The 20,675-nt window shown below is 46.7% G+C and overlaps 1 protein-coding gene across 1 annotated transcript in view; it reads right to left on the reverse strand.

Annotated features, from left to right (window-relative positions):
• Positions 1–338: 338 nt before the first annotated feature.
• zzef1 (zinc finger, ZZ-type with EF hand domain 1) overlaps positions 339–20,675 on the reverse strand; it is a 29,133-nt gene continuing 8,796 nt past the window's right edge. The window contains exons 19-54 of the mRNA XM_034549378.1: positions 20,440–20,605; positions 20,115–20,236; positions 19,896–20,018; positions 19,164–19,333; positions 18,990–19,071; positions 18,691–18,892; positions 18,449–18,579; positions 18,083–18,323; positions 17,892–17,971; positions 17,711–17,801; positions 17,120–17,606; positions 16,872–17,036; positions 16,383–16,502; positions 16,087–16,248; positions 15,590–15,722; positions 15,128–15,266; positions 14,868–15,033; positions 14,517–14,779; positions 13,973–14,145; positions 13,601–13,796; positions 13,307–13,470; positions 12,717–12,997; positions 11,986–12,160; positions 11,760–11,892; positions 11,455–11,678; positions 10,396–10,704; positions 10,214–10,314; positions 9,960–10,095; positions 8,577–8,936; positions 8,325–8,468; positions 8,057–8,225; positions 7,854–7,952; positions 7,550–7,715; positions 6,477–6,627; positions 4,167–4,238; positions 339–1,931 (exon numbers count right to left, since the gene is read on the reverse strand). Coding sequence (XP_034405269.1) covers positions 1,851–1,931; positions 4,167–4,238; positions 6,477–6,627; positions 7,550–7,715; positions 7,854–7,952; positions 8,057–8,225; positions 8,325–8,468; positions 8,577–8,936; positions 9,960–10,095; positions 10,214–10,314; positions 10,396–10,704; positions 11,455–11,678; positions 11,760–11,892; positions 11,986–12,160; positions 12,717–12,997; positions 13,307–13,470; positions 13,601–13,796; positions 13,973–14,145; positions 14,517–14,779; positions 14,868–15,033; positions 15,128–15,266; positions 15,590–15,722; positions 16,087–16,248; positions 16,383–16,502; positions 16,872–17,036; positions 17,120–17,606; positions 17,711–17,801; positions 17,892–17,971; positions 18,083–18,323; positions 18,449–18,579; positions 18,691–18,892; positions 18,990–19,071; positions 19,164–19,333; positions 19,896–20,018; positions 20,115–20,236; positions 20,440–20,605 — 6,177 coding nt within the window. The 3' untranslated portion in view covers positions 339–1,850. The remainder of the gene's footprint in view (positions 1,932–4,166; positions 4,239–6,476; positions 6,628–7,549; positions 7,716–7,853; positions 7,953–8,056; positions 8,226–8,324; positions 8,469–8,576; positions 8,937–9,959; positions 10,096–10,213; positions 10,315–10,395; positions 10,705–11,454; positions 11,679–11,759; positions 11,893–11,985; positions 12,161–12,716; positions 12,998–13,306; positions 13,471–13,600; positions 13,797–13,972; positions 14,146–14,516; positions 14,780–14,867; positions 15,034–15,127; positions 15,267–15,589; positions 15,723–16,086; positions 16,249–16,382; positions 16,503–16,871; positions 17,037–17,119; positions 17,607–17,710; positions 17,802–17,891; positions 17,972–18,082; positions 18,324–18,448; positions 18,580–18,690; positions 18,893–18,989; positions 19,072–19,163; positions 19,334–19,895; positions 20,019–20,114; positions 20,237–20,439; positions 20,606–20,675) is intronic.

Consider the following 20,675-nt stretch of genomic DNA (forward strand, 5'->3'; position numbering starts at 1 on the left):
AAGCCAAACGGAGGCCATCTGTCTCTTCCCCTCTCCTCGCCGCAGCTGATGTTTGTGTAAACAAAACCACCGAGCTAGTCTACGGTCCTCGAAAGGGACCCGTTTCGAAAAATAAAAGTAAAAAAATAAAAATAAAAAAACAGAACAAAGTCTCAAGGGCTCCTCTGTTCCAGCTTCTCGTCGGGTAGCTATCTGATATGTGTTAGAGAGGGAACTCTACCAGGAGCTCTCCACAATGATTGGTTTCTTTGGTATAAACTACCATAACTTCCAACAACTAAAATAATCTCTCCATTTGAAATTAATACATTAATGATTGGGAAGCCCCCCCCCCCCCCCCCCCCCCTAACAACTCGCTCCCTTTAAAACTTTAGATTTGAAAGACTGATCTCTGAGGAAGTGGCTACTGGTGGATCTCAGCTTTCCTCAAACGTGGTGTTAGTGGAACATTTAAGGAGGCGTCACACCAATTACCTGTGTAATTACTAAAGATGAGGTCATTCAACTCTCCCAGCTTACAAAACATGAGATGTGGTACTCGTGAAGTGGGATCGTGTGTATTATACAGGATGCCTTTATGTGTCGTTATCAGTATGTCAAACTTCAACTCTTGACATTGACGGTCAATGAAGTCTTCATGGGTGACGTGAGGGAAAGACGCTCCATCTGGGGTTTAGAGTTCAGCCTCTTTCACTGCCGTGAAAAATAAATCAGGGCTTCAACATAAAAAAAAAAAGTGTTCAACTTGATGACACATTAGATAAAATAATAAGAATTAATAAATAAATGTGCGGATAAAACTCAAGGCCTTAAAGAGATTCTGGATTTTTCAATGACTTTTGTTTTTTTGCTGCGGTTATTCATCATTTGACATCAGAATGGTCTTTCATTCATTGACTTGTAATGGAGTGGAAATACTTCAACATATTGGTAGAATAACACAGAAGAATGCATTGCAATAGTATATTATCACAGCTTTCCCTCAGCTGTCACGGTAATTCTCATCCTATGCAAAGACTATGGCTATTGGAGCATCATCTTCATCCTGTTGCGCCCCAGTGGGTTTTAGTGCACATTACACGTGTCGTCGTGACAGAAAGTCGAGGATCACATGTATGTTTTCGGATATCTGTGCCGATGCACTGATCCTTCCCTTCAATAGGAGCCCTGAAAAACATACCACCATTTACTTCTGTCGTCTGAAAAGGACAGAAGCAGAAAGGAAAGGAGGACGGAGAGACGGTAGGTAGAAATAGAAAGGAGATCAAATGACAGGAAGGAAGGGGGAAGGAAGGAAAGAAGGAAGGAAAGAAGGAGTGGAATGAGCTAGTAGGTCAGTACTTTCTCTCCATGGTGAATAATGAGAATCCACTGTCCTGGACAGTATTTTTAGGACGCTCTACATGTCCACTGGGACATGTACGTCGCCATGGTGACCTGTTTTCACCATGATCAACTATGTAACCCAGGAGTGGCTGCTGTTCAGGAGAAACAAAAGCAGGAAAAAGAACAAAAAGAAAAAAGGTGTATACTTTCCATTGAAGGTCGCGAATATGGCACACTTCATGTCCTTTAGCACGGCATCTTCAAGTTTAAAAAAAAAGAAAAGAAAAAAGAGAGAGAGCCCCGCAATTGTTCCTGTTCCAGTGAATGCACATGCTGATATACCAGTTTAACCTAAGGCAAAAAGGATTGTGAGTACGTGTGGAAAGTGCTCTTTGAGGACCCCTCCACAGCTCCCATCCAGAGTGGAGGTGGGTCCTTTGAGAAAGGAAAGCACCGGATGGTCACCTCTCCCTCCCTTGTTCAAAGTGAAACCAGCCGAGTCAGGATGTGTCCCAGTGCATCTCTCAAGAGGACATGTTGAGTAGCTTGGTGGATTTATTGGGGTAATTGATAGCCAGGCTGATGGCAGCGATGTTCTTCAGAGCCTACACAATAAAAAACAAAACAAACAAACAAAAAGTATTTTAATTAAATACAGTGCGGGGAGAGAAAATCAAGCAGTGCCAACAGCTTGTTTTTTGTTAGTTTCTTTCCAGCTGTGCTGTGCACCGCCTGTTGAGTGATGGTAAATAGGAAAATTGAGGGGTGACTAAACTGATGAATCAAGGACTTCTGCGCGGTTCACGTCAAACAAATGTGCTCAGCAGATTGCACTGCCTTCAGTGCCTTTTGTTCTCTTCACGGACATTTTGTTCACCGCTGCCTGCAGGTTGATATCAGTGGAGGTGGGCTGCTGTTTTTCCTCTGTCTTGGTACGGAGTGTCATTGAATCCATTATATTACATTACATGTCATTTAGCTGACGCTTTTATCCAAAGCGACTTACAATAAGTGCATTAAACTATGAGTCCAAACTCAGAACAACAGGAATCAAGCAAGTACAATTTCTTCAATAACGTTAAACTACAGAGTACTATCCGTAAGTGCCATTTAAGTGCTACTAAAGTACTAAACAACAAAGTGCTATCGGTAAGGGACATTTAAGTGCTACTACGGCTCTACCCTCCCTATTCAAGGTATAGTCGAAAAAGATGTGTTTTTAGTTTGCGACGGAAGGTGTAGAGACTTTCTGCTGTCCTGATGTCAATGGGGAGCTCGTTCCACCAATGAGGAGCCAGCACAGCAAACAGTCGTGACTTTGTTGAGTGTTTAGCTCGAAGTGAAGGAGCTACAAGCCGATTGGCAGAAGCCGAGCTAAGAATGTCTTACGGTTCTGATTGATGGCAGTAGAAGAAGCTGTAAAACATCTTTTAAAGCCAGCAGTTGCCTTTCAACACATTCAGATACATAAGAAACATCAGCATTCATCTGAAGTCACGTTTCTGTCCAGCTAGTCTGTGTTCTGGTGCCTGGCAGGAAGTGTGCAGTGGTTCGAGTTGTTGAGAGAACCAAAACAGTAAAGTTGCCGACTATAAAACAACAATGAGCTGAAAGATGCTAAAAAAGCTGAGCACAGCTAAGGGGAACTGTGTCATGTGAGAATTCCCTTTGGATCCATTATCAATATAAATATTGATTGATGCACTTTTTACTTCATAAACATCACATGATATACCATCTACCTCAGTTACAGCAGCCAGCTTCCAATCTCAACAGCATTTAAATGTGTTCTTATTTCCAAGCAAGGATACCAAATGTATGCATTCTTTAGGTCTGAGGGTAAACGATGACGCTCTTGTGGCTATTCAAGGATGGCTCCGTTTTCCAATTCTTGAAAAGCACCCTTCAGCCGGCCCGACACACAGCAGTACGTGCTGATCTGGCTGTCTCCGTGATCAAAAGGATTTAGTGGGCAATTCCTTCGCCCGTGTTTAATTGAGTGAACGACAGGATAAATAAAAGCCAGGGAGAAGTGAACGACCAAAGATGACAGGCCACTAACTCAAGGAGAGTCCACGTCGTCCCCGGAGAGTGAACTTGTTTTGTGGCTTTTTCCCCTCAAACCATCGGCCAATTTACCTTTGGACGTTTGCACCATTGTGATCATGAGAGTCCCGACTGCCGCCAAGACATCTATAGTTTGGTTTTCTACCTGGCAGGTATTAGGTAACTGCTCAACAGAACCACCCACGATAGGCTCTTTTCTTCCCTTCCCACCACCTGGCATCCTCTGCTCCTCTTACCTGCCTTCAGGCTGCTCGGCTGTGTTACAGCACAGAGAACGCTGCGCCGCAAATTGTAACGGACTGCAATTACCAAATGCATTAGTCCTGAGCGGCACACACGTATTCAAAAGAAAAGGGGGGGTGCAGAGAGATCTGCTGGGTGTCAACAGCTTGGTGATTCAGAAGCGACTCGGCGACTGAAGAGCGCTCGGCCAACGGGACTGCGTGTTTAGGAAAGCGTTGCGGAATGTTACAACACTTCAGGGTGAGCGGGGCTGCTGTCGTCCGGGTCAGGCAGCTATTCAATGCTGAAAACATCAGCGATGACCTGAGAGGGCCTGGCTGAAGGCAGGACTTTGAATATAGAACGGAGATGTAGAAGGTCGCTAGTGGTTATTATGAGAAATATCAATTTCTTTCAGTTCCGATACCGACACCTGGGCATCGGCACATACCGAGAACCTTTTCTATCCTACCTGAAGAGAAATGTAACGATTCAATGCATACATGTACTGCATTGTTATATTATTTTTTTTAAAAGGATGGAAGTCTTACCATTGCAGTGTGATTGAGGAGCTGCTCGTCGGTGGTCATGGCCAACAGGTACTCCTGGAGGATACCCTGTGCCTGGAAAACACATCAAAAGGTTCATCTCCTGCTATGTTCCCAAAATGCAGCACGCAAAGAAACACAGATAAGCTCACAGGCCGGATAACCATCACGAACACAGAGAGCTTCCACAGACAGATTGCCCTCAAGAGGTTACATAAGGGCTGACTTTAGTCATAAATGAGGCCCGGCTCCCCGGCCTCTCTTCATCTCCAGCTCAGCATCAAATTGAACTGTGGAACGTTGGAACAGTCAATCACAATGACAAACAAACCAAGGAGCGCTTCACACTAAAGCCCAACGGGGGAGGCAAACCTCAGGGTTTTATAAGCACAGGGAGTTAGGGAACGCTGATAAGAATACGTCGCGGCTAAATGGGCTGAGACTGGCCAAACGGAGCTTTCACAGAGCAGGAGACACAGTCCAGAGCCCTGGTCCATCATCCGTCTCGCGGCACCCCGACTGTTTATGCTGGGGAACATCCTAGGACCATTTGTACAGTCAGTAGTGCGTGACATGCCGTTCTGATTTCCTAAATATAACGCTCACTTCCTGGGGTAGAGAGTTCACCGAATCTCAGCGGACCTGGCCGTGAACTTTGTGTGCGTACAAAGGCCGAGGACTCGCGCTGGAATGTAAGCGGCACTGCATCTTTAAAATCAGCTGCTTCTGGGCTCAGACCTAATATGGACACAGAGGACTCCTTTTGACTGCCCACTCATTAGCTTCCCAGGATTTTACAGTAGAGTCATTACGGAGCTGTTGAACCCGGCTGTATGTGGTCACTGCAGCTGATCGCATGTCAACATGCATACATGACATGAGGGCCACCAACCTTCACAGCTTTACTCCACACTAATCCTCACCTTTTTGGAGGAGGATGACAGACGGTGCACCGATGCCTACAGCTGAAGAAGGTTTCCCAATATTTATGTCAGAGTGGATTTTAAAGAGGACTGTTCCCCTTTGTACTGGCATCAAAACCGCCCCGTCTGGTTAGAAAATCCTCTGTGTGAACAAACGCAGAATTCTGTCTTGGAAAAGTGAATCCAGTTTCGATGACACAGCCGGATTGCCGTCTGTGTCAGTTTGGAATCACGTTCACAGGCATTATTCATGATCAACTAACAAAAAACCTCTTCTAATACTTTGAACCACATCCTGAACCCAGAGCAACACCACTCACCACTCACCACTCGCAGCTGCCGCAAGAGGTGTTTGTGTGTTTTTTAAACCAACAGAAGGTTAAGACGGTTAGCTTAATTAAGACTGAATGCTGGCAAAGCATATACGGGGGAAGTGAATGGGTCAACGGCGCAGCTATTTTGAAAACAATGCGCGTGCCCGAGTGCAAAACACTCCCGACCACAAACAATCCCATCCACGCGTCTCCGTGAGCCGGAGGTTACGAAGCACTGCGGTGCGCACACAAACACAAACACACACACACACACTCCATGAAGAGTAGAGCAGCCCAGGATAAACTGCTGTGTGCTGCTACTGCCCCCTGGTGGCCGTCGACACGCACTGCTCCACTCAAGTAGCTCCAATCAAGCCGCGCGCCTCGAAAAGACATTTGGTCGGCGGCGATGGGAGCATAGAATCCATCCTGGACAACAAGTTGACTGATGTCATTTTTATTGTCGGGTCAGCAGCCACGGGCCTTATCCAAACAGACAAGATGGGAACCGGACAGATAGTGCTTTTCTGGAACCGTCAGGTTCAATTGGATTTACAGATGGGAAACCCATGGCTGAAGCCATGCTCATAGTCCATTAGAATTCTCTTAATCAATAATTCAAGAGAGAGCTCAAACACATCACCAAATGGATAGCATCTCTCCCTCTCTCAGGCAGTCTGCATGGAGCCAGTGTGGACTGTGCTGTCTGGCAGATGGCAGGGCCGGGCGTTGGCCCCGAGCCCAGCTGCAAACAGGTGGGAGGAGGAAAAACATGCTATGCTCACAGAGAGACGGATATAGACGAGGAGGGGAGGGCAAGACAGAGGTAAAGCTATACTACATTTCACTCAAATGGCCTCATACTGAATATATTATCAGGGCAAAACAGCACGGACGGGAGACTAAAACAGTTTCTAAATTCAACCACAAAGCCAATAATGCAACTAAACAAATACCTATAAAGTCCCTTAGCCATACCTCCGGCTTGAAATACAACAGCACTTATACAACAATAGATGTGGGCTTCACGTGTGCGTGTGTGTGCGTGCGTGCGTGTGTGAGTAGGCGTCACTCACAATGGCACGGGCCTCTGCGATGAAGAAGAGTTCAGTGAGGGCTCTGTGAAGAGGCAGCAGCACGGTGATGCTGGTGGGGTCCTGGCTCAGGCTGTTTTCCATGGACATGAAGAGCTGCCACAGAGGCCGCAGCAGCGTCAGCTCACAGGCTCTGGCGTGTGAACAAAGCGATCGTCAGACCAACAAACACACGTACGCATGAACACAACTTGACTTGTCATCGTTTAGAGATTGTACCAAAAGAAAGAAGAGGAAAAAGAACTCGCACACAAAAACTGTGTGCGTGGGATGTTTTTAATGCGGATACATCCGTTTTTTGTTTTTTTAGTTGATAAATATCTTGCGTATTGAATGGTGATGCATCATAAAACACGTGTTTACACATTTACATTGCTCAGGGATGCTCTCTGTACTCTATGCATGTTTTAAGATGTTTGGGATAATAATTTATGTCCGTTATTGTATTTCCACAAATTGCCCCTTCCCCATTGAGAAATCTAATCTCTCTCACGATGCAAATGTTTGTAGCCACTAGACATCAGAGGCCTACTACAGGAATGACCCGAAGGCCTCAAGTTACCACGCAGCACTTTTTGTTGCATATTAAGGTTGGAAAGCGAGAAGAGATATTTAGGATGCCTGTCTCCATACGTAAACGGCCCCTTCATTTTCCCTTCTCTGAAAATTATGTGACGTGAACTGTTAACGACGGGTAACAGCTGAAGACGACGGATAACCGGGAAGTCCTGCATTTAAGACTTAAGGAACATAAGAATATTGTTGAAATGGTTTTAAAATGACCATAAATTGTGTAGGGTCAATATGACCAGATGAAACACATCCTTGACCTCATTTCCGTGGTGACTACCAGGACATGAGGGATTTACAGAGGCTTTTATTTCTTTATGCAAACCCTGTGTGAAGTCCTGCAGCTCTGGGGAAACTACACTGCTGAGGTAAGAATGTGCCCTGGGTCCTGTTGCGCATGTTACTACAACACAAGATTTCACTTTGGACAGAAACAGTGTGAGAAGCGTTGAAGTGATTCTGAAGGACAGAGGCTGGAGCCTTACGTCTGGGACTGACACTGCAGGAGGCGGAGCAACAAGTGAATGGCTTTGAGGCGCTGGTTCCCAGTCTGGCGGCATGCCACACCCACCTGCCACTCCCAGATGTCAGCCAGTGGCAGGTGACTGAGCACTTGTTCATCTGCCAACATTTGCTTCAGTATCTCGAAACCTGATTAGAGAGAAGCAGAATGGCAGAAAGGGTGTTGACCTGACTCACGTGAGGATTCAAGTTTTTAGTTCGCAAAGCTGCTCTACCAAATTATGCTCACACGTAAAGTGACACGGTATACGATTTCATGGGAAGTACCTGTCTGGAAACGTCCTCTGTGGCCTCCTGTAACTGTAAACTTGTAGCCCCACTCTGTGTTGCTCATGTCGGACATAAACCTGTAGTACAGGGTGTCACCTGAGGGAAACACAAACACACATGTCGACACACGTCACACTATATGAAAAGCAAACAGAGCAGAGAAGAAATTTAACGACTTAAAAAAGAAAAATGGTCCTCACCAGGAATCTCAAAATCGGACCATTTCTGCGGGGAGCCGCTGAAGTTGTGGACGTCCTGGAGGAAATCACTGCTGCTGGACATGATGAGCTCGTCACAGCCTTCCTCTGTGTTGCAGCGGGAGTCAAACTTCACCGAAAGGTAGATGGCTCCAGGGATGTGTACCTTGTCCTGGAGAGAGAAAAGATGGACAAATTAGAGCCTTCAAACTGAATTGAATGGTTTCAAATAAATACATATATTCATAGTTATGAGAGGCAGTTTCCCCACCTCAAAGTTGGTGTTGTTGTCATACGGGTGTTTGGACTCTCTGATCTGCACGGCCATCCCTGGCTCCTCCATGAACTGGCACGCAGTGAGGGACAGGCTGCACAGCATACTCTGGCTGCAACCCTTCAGCACCCGCTGGAGAATCTGATGTTTAACGGATTATTACAATGGCATTAATGCACAAAAACACCAATAATGCATCATATGTGGAAATCGCATAACAAAGCCCACAGTCTCCTCCCTTCCGCCCACCTTCTCCCAGAGCGGCCTCTCCTCCAGCTGCATCAACATGTCCAGGATGTAGGCCATGTGCGAGGCGCCGCTCAGTTCCAGGGCCTCCTCGCTCAGCGCCGCCTCCGCGGGCCAGTCGGCCAGCAGCGAGGCCAGCACGTGGCGGGCGTACAGCGTGGCGATGGCCTGGTTGACCTTCACCAGGTATTGACGAACCGCCCGATTGCTCCGCACGTCCAGCTCCTTGTGCAAGAGAGCAGAACTTTTGGTGCGCCTCTGCTTGGCGTAGCTGAGCTGCAGGTCGCTCTCGGAATTTGTGATGAGCTTCTGGGCCACGACGTTGACCTCCTCGGTGGCCTTTTCACAGTGGCTGGGTTTGGACTGTGGGAGGAGGGCGTTGATGGGGACGTATCAGAATAGTGACAGATACAAAACACGAAGAAATGATCTTTTTTTTTCTCCTCTCATCACAAGTAAGTAATGTTAATATTGGTAATGTGCCAAACTGACATTTGTAAGCAGTGATGTTTGACCTCTGTGTTGGCATTTAATAATTAGATAGGCTACTAAAATAAGATTTTGGACCATGCATTTTGGACCATGCATTTTGGATGACATGGGCAAACTCTCCTTGAGCTTTTGTGTCTAATAGATTGGTCCTTTCAATTATGGACTTGTAATGGCTTTATAAAAATGAAAGACCTTTATATAAAAAGGCACATTTTGGCAATACATTCAGTCTCCCTCAAAGCCTTTTTCTTTTCAATATCTACACATTTGTAACTACATTAGATGAAATACAACTATCTTCCCTAGTGCACATAATAGGACTCAGGAGGAATCTTTGTTTTCCATTGATCCTTTATCTAGATGGGCAATATCATATTTTTCTGAAATCCGCTTAAGAGGAGGACTTGGGCATTGAGCAATGGATACGTTGTGCTCTCAGCATCTATATGTAGCAGGCGGGGACCTATACAGTTTAGGGTGTTGCATCGTCTTCATCTTTTAAAAAAGGTCCCAGTATAGTCAGAAGCTGACCCAGTATTGGTGGTATTTTGGGGGTACTGGGAAGGGACACTTCCACTGTGGCAAGATTCATAACCGTTTAAGCACACAGATTAATTATATTGAACTGGAACCTGACTAAACCTAAACTCTGACTGTTACCTTTCATTTATGTCAAGGGCTAGGCAAAGATATGTCCATAATTATCAATATTTGAAGCACCTTGGTTAATATTTCTAATGTGCATTTACTGTCCTACCGCTTTTTATCTGTTTGTAAATTCTGTGCTGTTTTTGTAATATTTCATATAATGTGGCTGCAGTGTTTACTGATTGATAACCATTAATACTCATTGAACAAAAATGCTATTTCAGGGCACATTTTTAAACAACTCACCACGCACGACACCACAATCATATCAGTGTCCACGGCCTTGGTGTTCCTCTCCTCGGAGCGAGGCCTCCTGGTGGGTTGCCACTTCTGAGCCAGCGTCCGGATCATCTCATCCGTTTTTATCTCCTCTCCATCGAATCTAAGAATAATGCAAAAGGCACAACTCATAACAGAGGCAGTACCAGATTGAACAGTATGACCTTTACAACGGTGGATTGTATCAAAGAAAGTAAATTAAAAAGGAAATCTCTGCTGACCTCTTTTGCACCTCCAGGAAGAAGGAGTCAGTTCTCTTCATCTGCAACTCGTACATGGCTCGCAGGATGGGCAGAGGGGCGTTTAAGGCATCGTGGGTGATCTGCATTACAAAACAAACTTTAGATTTACACATCACACACACAATGTTGCTGCACATGCCATAAACACCACCCCTCGTCACCTGAAAGCAAATCTTTGTCTCCTCATCGAGGCCCTCTAAGGGGTCGGGCTTGCTGACGTCGGTGTCGTCAGCGCAGCAGCTGGAGTGGTCAGAGTCGTGCTCCTTGTCCTGCTCCCTTTGGTCTCGCTCTGGGTCCTGGGCCATGGAGTGGATCTCCCTCTTGGAGGAGTACAGCATGATGGAGAGGATCTCTAGATCGCGCAGCAACCACAGCTTGCTGAAGCCTGTCCCTTTGCTGCACTTCCTCACCAGCAGCTGGGTCAGTCCCGACTGCTGGATGTCCTCCTGAGATTGCTCCACTCCGTGTTTCTACCCAAGAGGACACAACAGAATGAGAAAAGCACCTCTTGAAGATTCTTATATGATCTAAGATAGTTGTTCCTAGCCAGGAACTAGGGTTGTCACGATACCAACTTCGATACGATACCTGCCATTAATATCACGATACGATACCACAAACACGATACTGGTATATTTATCTATAATAGTAATAAATAAAACATCTGTATGATTCCCTTTTTACCAGCTTGTTCCTGCCCAGCTTCTTCAACACTTAACAAATAACATTAATGTTAGTATTAGCCTACAGCCTTGGTCTGTGTGGCTTTGAAACACGTTTTGCAGACGGGTCTTTGTATGTCAGTGGGCTTTCCTTCACTGTCTGTATGTCAGTGGGCTTTCCTAAAAATTTTTTTTTAAAAAGCCCTTGAATAACCAGCAGAGTGTCTGTTTTTACAAAAAGTCTCAAAAGCTCCGGCACGTGACGCCATGTTGTCTCCCCTGCGATCACTCGCTGTGAGCCTCTGCCTGTTAGTGTGTGAGTGCTGGGCAGCCCCGCCCACTTGCAGTCAACGCGCTGGGCAGCATGAAAGGGAGCGGCGCAGTGAGTGCGCTCTGATCGCGCGCTATTTTAATGAAGTATTGATACTAAAAATATGCAAAACCGTATCGTTTTGAACGTACGGGTACCGCGGTACCTTTTAAGTATCGGTACACCGTGCAACCCTACCAGGAACCACATCCCAGATTTGATGCAGATTCATAGGTCATGGCAGGTACCTTCAGGGTATTGTAGAGGCCTTTAAGGGCCAATGAGAGAACCCAGGATGCCTCCACAGCATCAGGTGAGCCATTGTCCTGGCTGGCCTGCAGTAGGTGGCTGATGATTGAGTTGAAGTTGCTCAGGTATCGACTGAGTGTATTAGGGGAGCCCTGGCCCTCTGACTGCCCCGGGAGACCGGCTGCAGTGGAATCCTGAGACTGGATGAGTTGGTAGTCCTTCACTAGACAAGAGGAGAAAGCACACAGAAGGTTAATTCCATTCTAGACACTGTAAAAAGTGTTTTAAAGTGACCGGCACCAACCTGTTTTCCTCTTGCGCGTCTTAACATCCACCACTGCAGCATGGTTCTTTTCCGTGAAGTGTTTGAGCAAGATCATGTTGTGCTGTTCGTTGGCGTTGTCGATAAACACGGTCTGGGTGCCGACACACAGCACCTGGCAGACGCACACGCAGGAGTCACAGCTGAGTTTAGAAAAACCAGGAGCCATGAGTGTACCAAGCTAAACAGTGGCCCTGGTTCGACCTACCTCCGGGAAGCCCACCAGCACCAGCAGGGTGAAGAGGTTGGTGCGTTTCAATGTCTGCGGCAGCTGCTGAATACAGTGGTCAGTGAAGGCAGCGATCACTGTGCTCCACTCGGGACAAGCATTCAGACTGTGTAAGATATCGGCCACGGTGCACGCCCAATCCAAACCAATACGACTGCGAAACAGAGGAAGAGGAGAGAAAAATAACAGGTGGGCGGTTATCAATACCAAGCAAACAGCGGCGCAGGCAAATCTACTAGTTCTCTGGCATCAGGTCTCTGTGTGATTAAGGGATGTCAGTTGGAGATGTCTTAGTACTTTACTTATTACACCATGGTTGAGTAAAAACGTGATAGTGAAACCCGATTAGAAAAAGGAAAGGCAGGTTTTTATTTCCCACAGGTATAACATGATCAAGGGTGCAATACACGTAACATTTTTGTATCGTTATATATTACTGAAGATGTCAATCCAATGCCATGACTACACAAAGATCAGATTGCTATGTGCTTTAATGTGTAACAACAATAAAAACCACACAGCTGCTTCCACATTTCATCTTTACTTTTGCTTTTATCAGGGACGGAAAATATTTCAAAGTTTCTGAGATTGCAAAAATAGATGTGGCTACTAACAAGTGCAGACTTGTTAGTATTAATATCTGAAGGTGTTTCACATTTTTGATAAACTACAACTCATTTCCGTGGTATCATCAGGTTTCCTCTTCTTACCTGTCTAAACAGACGGCTCCCAGGCTGAAAAGCAACTGGGTGGTCTTCCAGCCGTGGGTGTCTGAACTGGCTGCCTCTCCTTGTGTTAGCAAGTCATATTTGTCCGCCAGGGCCTCCGTGACGGCAGTGTCGGCCTCCATCGGAGGGATTCGGAGCAGCAGCTGACCCAGTAGTCCGAGGGTGAGGTGGTAGGTCTCGTTGAGAGAGCCTGCATTGGAAATGACCGCCCTGAAAAGCTTGGGCAGGATGGAGTTCAGACTGGGCAGAGACAGGGTGCTGCCCTGAGGACACAAGAAAGACATGCAAGTGTTAGCTGCCGATACATGACAAATATGCTGAAGCATACATACATACAGTATGTATGTATGTATGTATATGTATATATATATATATATATATATATATTTTTTTTTTTTCGCTGGTTGCCTGGCAACTCCAAGGTTGGGACAAAACTCTAGGAAATTTTTAGAGGGCTTTCGAGGCAGATTTGGCAGTTTCCCATACTCACTACACTAACACTAACTTGCTGCAGCTTTATATTTAACGTACAGTAAAAAGCGTATTTCTTTGGTGTCTTTGGTTTTACATACCGGTTTGGCTGGTGGCAGCATGGCTGCTAGTAGTCCCAGGATCCTCTCTCGGGAGCACTCTGAAAACACATGCTCCTGAAGGGGAACCTGGGGCAGCCTCTCGTCTGTCCCCTTCACAACGGCAGTTGCTGCGGAGTGGACTGTTCCTGGACCAAGCTCTGAAGCTGAGAATGATAAAATATAAATACAAAAAGGACATACAAGATTGATCCAGACAGCTAAGGGATAGTTAGAACCACTAATGGACATAATCAGAGCTGCACTCAGCCTGGTGGAGGAAGTGTCAGTGCTTACGTCGGACGACAGGAGAGAGGGAGTCCTCGATGGACACAGAAGGCGTCTGGCTGAGGCTGGAGGAGTCCAGGGTGTCTTGGGCAACCACCTTCTCTTCCTCCACCTCTGCAGAGCTTGGTGGGGATGAAACCACTGAGGGAGCAGGGGGAGGAGAGCCCACCTCCTTTGCCTTGTTCTCCTTACCCAATGGTTGACTCTAGTGGCGAGAGGATAATATCAATTTAGTAGGTCGACTGATCCTTTTACATCTCTGCAATATTTTTAGGAGTGTATGGTACAAATTTCTGCTCCATTCTACTCCCTGCCTCTGTAATGATCCACTAACCCGACAGAGATCATTCAATCTCTATATAATCTTATAACCGTTTTCACCTTGTCACTGGGCGACGACGGGGAGCAGACGGCTGCAGTGCTGCCAGGGAGAGAGGAGGTGTCAGTGGCTGTACTGAGCTCCTGGGAGGACTCCGGAGAGACTGGACACAGTTCACTATCGGAAGCTGATTCATTGGACGACAGCAGAGCGAGCAAGGCTGAGGAACGTAGTCCTACGAGATAAAAAAGGACAAAACATTAGAGACAGCTAAGAAGAATCTGAGATACCATGAGACAAATGGATGAACAATATCATTTTGAAAACACTGCATTGTGGTTATACAATGAACTGTTGAACCCAGGTTGATGAAAGAATGTGTGAAAAAAGGATTTCACACACGGACACTGCATTCTCATTTTCTTGCCTTACTGGTCAACACCAGTCTTGCGTCTGTACACGAAACATGAAGCTAGAGCTAGCAGGCTTAGAATAAAGACTTAAAGTCGGGGGAGAAACGGTGAACACAGCTCTATACAAAAGGTTTAATTTAAGCAAATAAGAGTATTTCCCGAAACGGCCGAAGGACTCCTGGTTTGGACTTGCCTTTTCCAGTCTGGCCCTTGAGCAAACAATCAGTGATGAGTTGGGAGCTGTGTGTCTGCAGGGCTGAGGCCTGGCTCAACGTTTTGCTGTCCAAAGACTCTCCCTCCATCTGCTTCTGGCTGCTCAGTTCCGACGTGTAGAGGGCCAAAGCTGCAAACAGCAGCCAGGAGTAGTTGTGGATGTAGGGCTGGATCAAGCGGTGGCGGTCACTGATCCGTATGGTCACCATGGGGTACACGGTGATCCGATGGGTTGGCAGGTGGCTGGAGATGGGAATGTTATTCAGCAACAACTCAGAGGTAAACCACAAAAAGGTAAGTGTGTGTGTGTTCACAGCATAAGATGGGTCACCTGTCTGGATACTTCTTTGCATTGTAACAACCAAAGCACAGATCAAAGTCCTCGCAGACGTTGCAGTTGATCCTGCTGCCTACAATGAGCCCCTGGCAGTGGTCACAGGCGTATTCCATGTTCACCATCTCATGGTCATCCTCGTGGCCCTCCGGCTTGGCACCGCCTGGTTAAAAAAGAAAGAAAAGAAACGCAGTCACACAATCAGTGTTCTGATGCTCTCACACAGCCTTACGGTCAGTGACCCTGTATGAGCTCACTGAGGAAGCAGGTCTTGCAGAGGTCCATGTCCATGCACTGCAGACATCGGTAGCGGTGCCACGGTGCCATCCTCTCGCAGCCGTCACAGGAGATCACGACATTGAGCAGGTCACAGTAGCGTGCAATGAACATGTGCATCTGTGGACACAACCGGGCTAATTACTTACACAGTATTACCGCCATCTCTCCTACCTGTGCTTTGAAAAGACACACTGAACACATTTTGACTTGACTACAGCTTGTCCAACTTCAAACTCACACAGCGCTATAGACAGACAATAAATACATATTACAGTAGCCAACTCAGTCATCATTACACCTGCTAAACATCAGCATGGAGCTCAAAACTTGGGGCAGCCAGGTTAAGCACCGAGTGCCATTCGTCTCCCCAGAAAGCTCAGACATGAGGTAATTGTCCTCGCTTGCTAATGATTAGACTATGTTCATGCACTGTGATGTACCTTTCTCCTGTCCTCTACGGAGTCCTCTTCATCGATTTTGTCGTACCACTTCTCAAACATCCCGTCCATACACTCATCCATCCACTCCTGGTTCTTCTTGTAGTCAGCGATTTCATCCTCCTCGGTCCATTGACTGAAAATGTATTTAAACCACAGAAATGATCCATCACCTCTGCAATTTAATTGGCTGGGACGCTGCTTAAAAAGGGTTAGCTCGGATTTGTTTTCAGTGGGGTTGTATGAGGAACTTGTCCATAGTCCGTACGTTACCTACAGTAGATGGCGCTCAGCACAACCCCACCCCTACCTCATACAACCCCACTTCAAAAAATCCAAACTATCCCTTTATTCTGTAACAGATCTGAAATAGTCTCAGGAGCAGTTTGGACTATTGGTTTGTAAAAAGGAAATAATGAATTTGCATTTGTTATCAATAGGAAAAGCATTTTACTTCCACTGGGCGGTGCCCTGTTTTCTGAAATGAGTCTCATATTAACCTGATGGCAATGTCATGAACACTGATGTTCTCCTGGGACATGCTGAGCAGGAGGTCAGGAAGCTTGATATTCAGGAAGAGGTCAAGGTCCTGTACCTCCCAGCTCATGTCGAGAAGGTGCAACAAGCAGGTCTGCACACATGACAGGGCTGGTAGCAGGGCTCTGGAGAGCAGTGAGGAGGGTCAGGTTACACAACTGCACACACACACTTGGAATTACACGCATCACTGCTGTAAGCACCTTTTGAATTTCAGTCAATCAGGTTGTGTGAACGTGTTGCAAGAATCGAAGCTTACTTCTCATTGAGGCTGCTGAAGCCTTGTACTGCCTCCACCAGCATGAGCACCAACTGATGGTAGGAGCGCCTCACCTCCTCTCCTAGCTTCTGCCCGCTGTCTGACAACTGAGAGAAATAACTGAAGAAGACAAAAAGACATTTTTGAGCTGTACAGTTACATGTCAGCGTTGGTATTTTTTCACGAAACTTGGTTCCTTCTCAAAATATACCTTGTATTCCACAGGGTGCTCTGAACTATCAAGTTTGATATTAACAACGATCCATTTGGCACCTCCAATACGGTCGTCAAGACCAGAGGTCAAAGCAATATATCTCAGCAGAACTACGATCTCTCTCGGGTTAGAATCCAAGAAACAAATCTATACCGTTCTTCTATAATTCCAAACTTTGGGACGTTGTTTAAAAATCACTGAACTGAACTCTAGTATTAACATAAAATAATTTCCTGTTGTTCCACGAGAACTGAAAACATTTTGGACAGAAGCACCTTGTGAAGTCTTTCTGGCATGCCAGCAGCTCCTGTAGGAACAGGATGCACGGGGCCTGGAAGAGGTGCGGCTTTCCCAGGGAATGTAAACACTGCTGAACCATCTCCAGGACTTTGCACACGCTCAGAGCCTGGGCCTTGCTCAGGGACAGGGTCTGCAGGATGCTACAGGAGGAAGATTTGGTTGATTTAACCCTGCATGGTACAACGAGGCAAATGGAAGAAATTGAAGACTGGAGGTCAGTCACCTTGCGGTTGTGAGAGCCTGGTCCTTTATGAAGTTCAGGATGTGTTTGAGTATCGGGTAGCGATCCTTGATAGCGGGGGCCATGCGGGGCTCTTCTAGCGATCGACAGGACAGGAGGCGAAGGCGTGCCCGACTGAATGGGGCTTTGCGGGGGATGGCGGAGGGTGAGGCCGGATCCCCCGACTGGGAGGAGAGGCTCTCGGTGGAGCCTCTGTGGCCTTGTCTGCTGTGCCCACAAGAAGATGAGTTTTGCACTTGAGCACCGCAGGGCTGGCTCTGTCCCGCCCTGGCCTCCCCGCCCTCCTCGGACCCCGCGGCCTGTTGCCCCAGAGAGGAGCTGGCCTGGAAGTCTCCTTCCGAGATGGAGCTTGAGCGGAGGAGTGGAGCGTTGCTGCCCTCTGCAGCTTTGGAGTAGCCGCCGTCCTGACACGGGGCTCCACAAGGGGTGAATCTGAAGAGCAAGAGGCTCTTCTCAATGCACATCTCAGCTGCAACAGAGAGAAACATAACAGACGTCAGCAAAAGAATATTGAAGAGAAAACAAAGCTGGTGAAACGAAAGGGCGGGACTTGTCTATTAGCAGGATTGTCACCTAGCGTCTCCATGGAAACCTCATCGTGACCTCCTTCTTTCTCGTCAGGAACATTCAATTTGCTAACTAGGTATCTCTGTTTCATCTCCAACTGAAAAGACATCATCATCATAACAGTTCAATAACATGATGACAAATTAAACTCTGCAGCAAAGATATAAATCATATCAATAACACTCACCATCCATGTTCTGATGCTGTCTGCCAATGAATACACCTGCACAAACTCTTCACCTAAACAGGACTTGCAGTCCTGATTAACTACTCATACCAAGACAAAACAGAAGGGAGAAATCAACTCGGATAAGTTCATCGACAACGACACAGGAATAGCAGAAACATAAGAAATAGAACAGAGGTTTTGCTCATTACCACAGTTCTTCAGGGCATTATTTAGGGCTGCTGTGTGGTACACCATGGCTGCCCAAATGGCATTCACAGCTTGGTCGGACTTCGGACCGGCGGCAATCTCGTTCCTCATCGGCTGTTTCCTGCAGGACTGCATGAGGGTCTTCATCAGCTTTGTTCTGCTGTCTGTCGGTTCCAGGGAAGGGTTCCAGCGGGCAAAGTCCTCCAGGAAGCTCGTTAACTCATCAAGAGTCCAGGTATTTGTCTACCACACAGAAAAGCAACGCAGTATTAGAGCACCGCCGAGCTGCTGAGGTCAATAAGCAATGAAATAATAGAAACCTCAGAATGGAACTGCCACGTGACTGGATTCAACAGATTTGACCGTACCTGGTCCGTAGGTGTTTTACTGTCAGTCTCCCTGGTTTCACACAACCCGTGTCGCAGAATGGGTTTCCATAAAGGAGAAGACTGAACATGGGACATTTTCCCAGGTGGAAGGTCCTTCACAGTGCGTATCTCTGGAATAGACAGCAGCTCACAAACATCAGCATTCCAGTCTTTCACAGAGGATCGGATAAACGCTCGAGTACGATGTCATTCTGAAAAGGTCTAAAATGATTGGGTCTCACCGTGGGGGGATTTCAGGGCGAGGGTTCTGGAAGCGAGGCGACCCATCAGGCGAGCCACCAGCAGCTGCAGGTCTGACATCCAAGAAATGGTGATATCCGGCAGGCCCAGGGCGGTCACGGTGAACTTGTAACCCCACTCGTTATTACTGCTATCAGAGTGGAAGAGGAACTGGAGTTGAGGGCCGGCGTCGAATGTCACCTTCTGGAGGAGCGAAGAGAAGCGGCAGACATGTGTAAAGGAAGAGCAACGGCGACTGTGTTTGGCATTTGAGACGACAGAACGGGTTCCCATATCCCACCTTTGGCCACTTCTCACTTCCAACCTTCATGTCGTAACGGACCTTCCCACCTCTAGAATCTGTGAATTCTAGGTAGTCGTACCTGTGAAGATCAAGAGCAGAGAGGATGGGTTTAAAAGTAAATAAAAATGGGGACGAAAAAAAACTATAAATCTAATTTTTCCCTTCATTCACCTTTTCTCTGTCTCGCAGCGCTCGTCAAACTCCACCTCAAAGGAGGTCGCACCGGGGCAGGCGAAGATGCTGGTCTCGTGGCGGCTATTCTCGTAGTTGTGAGGGGACTCCCTGCTCCAGGTCCTCAGCACCACTGGCTGCTGGGGCTGGTGCCAGCTCTCCTGATCCACCTGACAGCGACACGGTAAGCAATCAATGTTACAGTCAGCGGTGGAATGAAGCCAAGTACATTTACTGAAGTATAAAATGTAGGAATTTGGAAACAATTTACAACATTTCAGATGTAAATTATTACTGCACTACATTTAGCAGTTACTTAACAGATTAAGAATTTATATGCAAAACACATGATGAGTGTATAAAATATGATGCTATGGATTTTACTACCCGACATTATTCAAATTAGCTCCACTTCTACCAACTATGACAGTTAAAAAGGCGACTCACACATTCAGTCACAATCCAACATTATTTTAAGTAGGATAACACTATATTTATTTTGATACTTAAAGTACAATTTGCTAATAACACTTGGAGTACTTTATCTTGGTGACAATTTCAAAGCAGGACTGTTAGTATTGCAGCATTGAATCCAAGTACTTCTACCACCCTCCATAATCCACAATCCAAATATTGGCTTTGCATGTTCACCTCTCCATTCATACTCACTCAGTGGGATGAGAGGCTGTGTACATTCGGGTACAGTAAGGTCAAATGTCAGACTGGACTGACCTTAGAAAAGATGTCTCCAGTATCACTGGACAGGCTTTTGAGCAGCTCCACCAGCGAGGAGAAGCTCCTGAGCAGCACACTGTGAGGGATGTCCAGAGAGCACAGCTCCAGGAGTAAAATCATCTGCCAGGACCAGAACAAACGTTACACTCACTCAGCACGGTCGACTCATAACTGTGCAGGAAGGCACTTCTAAAGCAGGAGGTAAGAGTGTTTTACCAGTTGTCTGAAGACCGTGGCAAGGATGGAGCTGCAGAGTTTGTCAGTGATTTCAGCACCAGTGTGCCTCCCCAGCAGGGAACTAAGGACACCTTTGATACTTCCCAGGAACTGATCCACATCTATTGAAATAAAGCATTTAGTCAGCATATCCTCTTGTCCACCTGACGATGAATGTGCTCAGTGTTCGTACTGAACCACTTCTTTCATCTGTTGGGCCGCCACCATCTCACTGACCAGCACCAGCCTGTGTGCTCGTACAAACACGGAATCTAACCCCCGACGATGAGGGAGCTGTAATCTCACAAGTCTCGAAGCAGCTCACATTTTAGTAGGATGTCTCTGGCCAGCTCCATGGCGATGGTGGTGGAGGCTCCCCCTTTGAGCTGCAGGTAGCACCAGGAGACCAGGCTACCCTGCAGAGCCCAGAACAAGGACAGCAACACGGTCCTGCTGGCTCCACTGTTCTCATCCGCCATCATCACCTCACACTGAGAGACGGCAGACAGTTGAACAGTGAGGGGAAAGAAATCATGAAAAGGAAGTACACAGACAGATGTC

This window comes from Cyclopterus lumpus, chromosome 14, assembly GCF_009769545.1.
Source record: "Cyclopterus lumpus isolate fCycLum1 chromosome 14, fCycLum1.pri, whole genome shotgun sequence".
NCBI classification, from domain to species: Eukaryota; Metazoa; Chordata; class Actinopteri; order Perciformes; family Cyclopteridae; genus Cyclopterus; species Cyclopterus lumpus.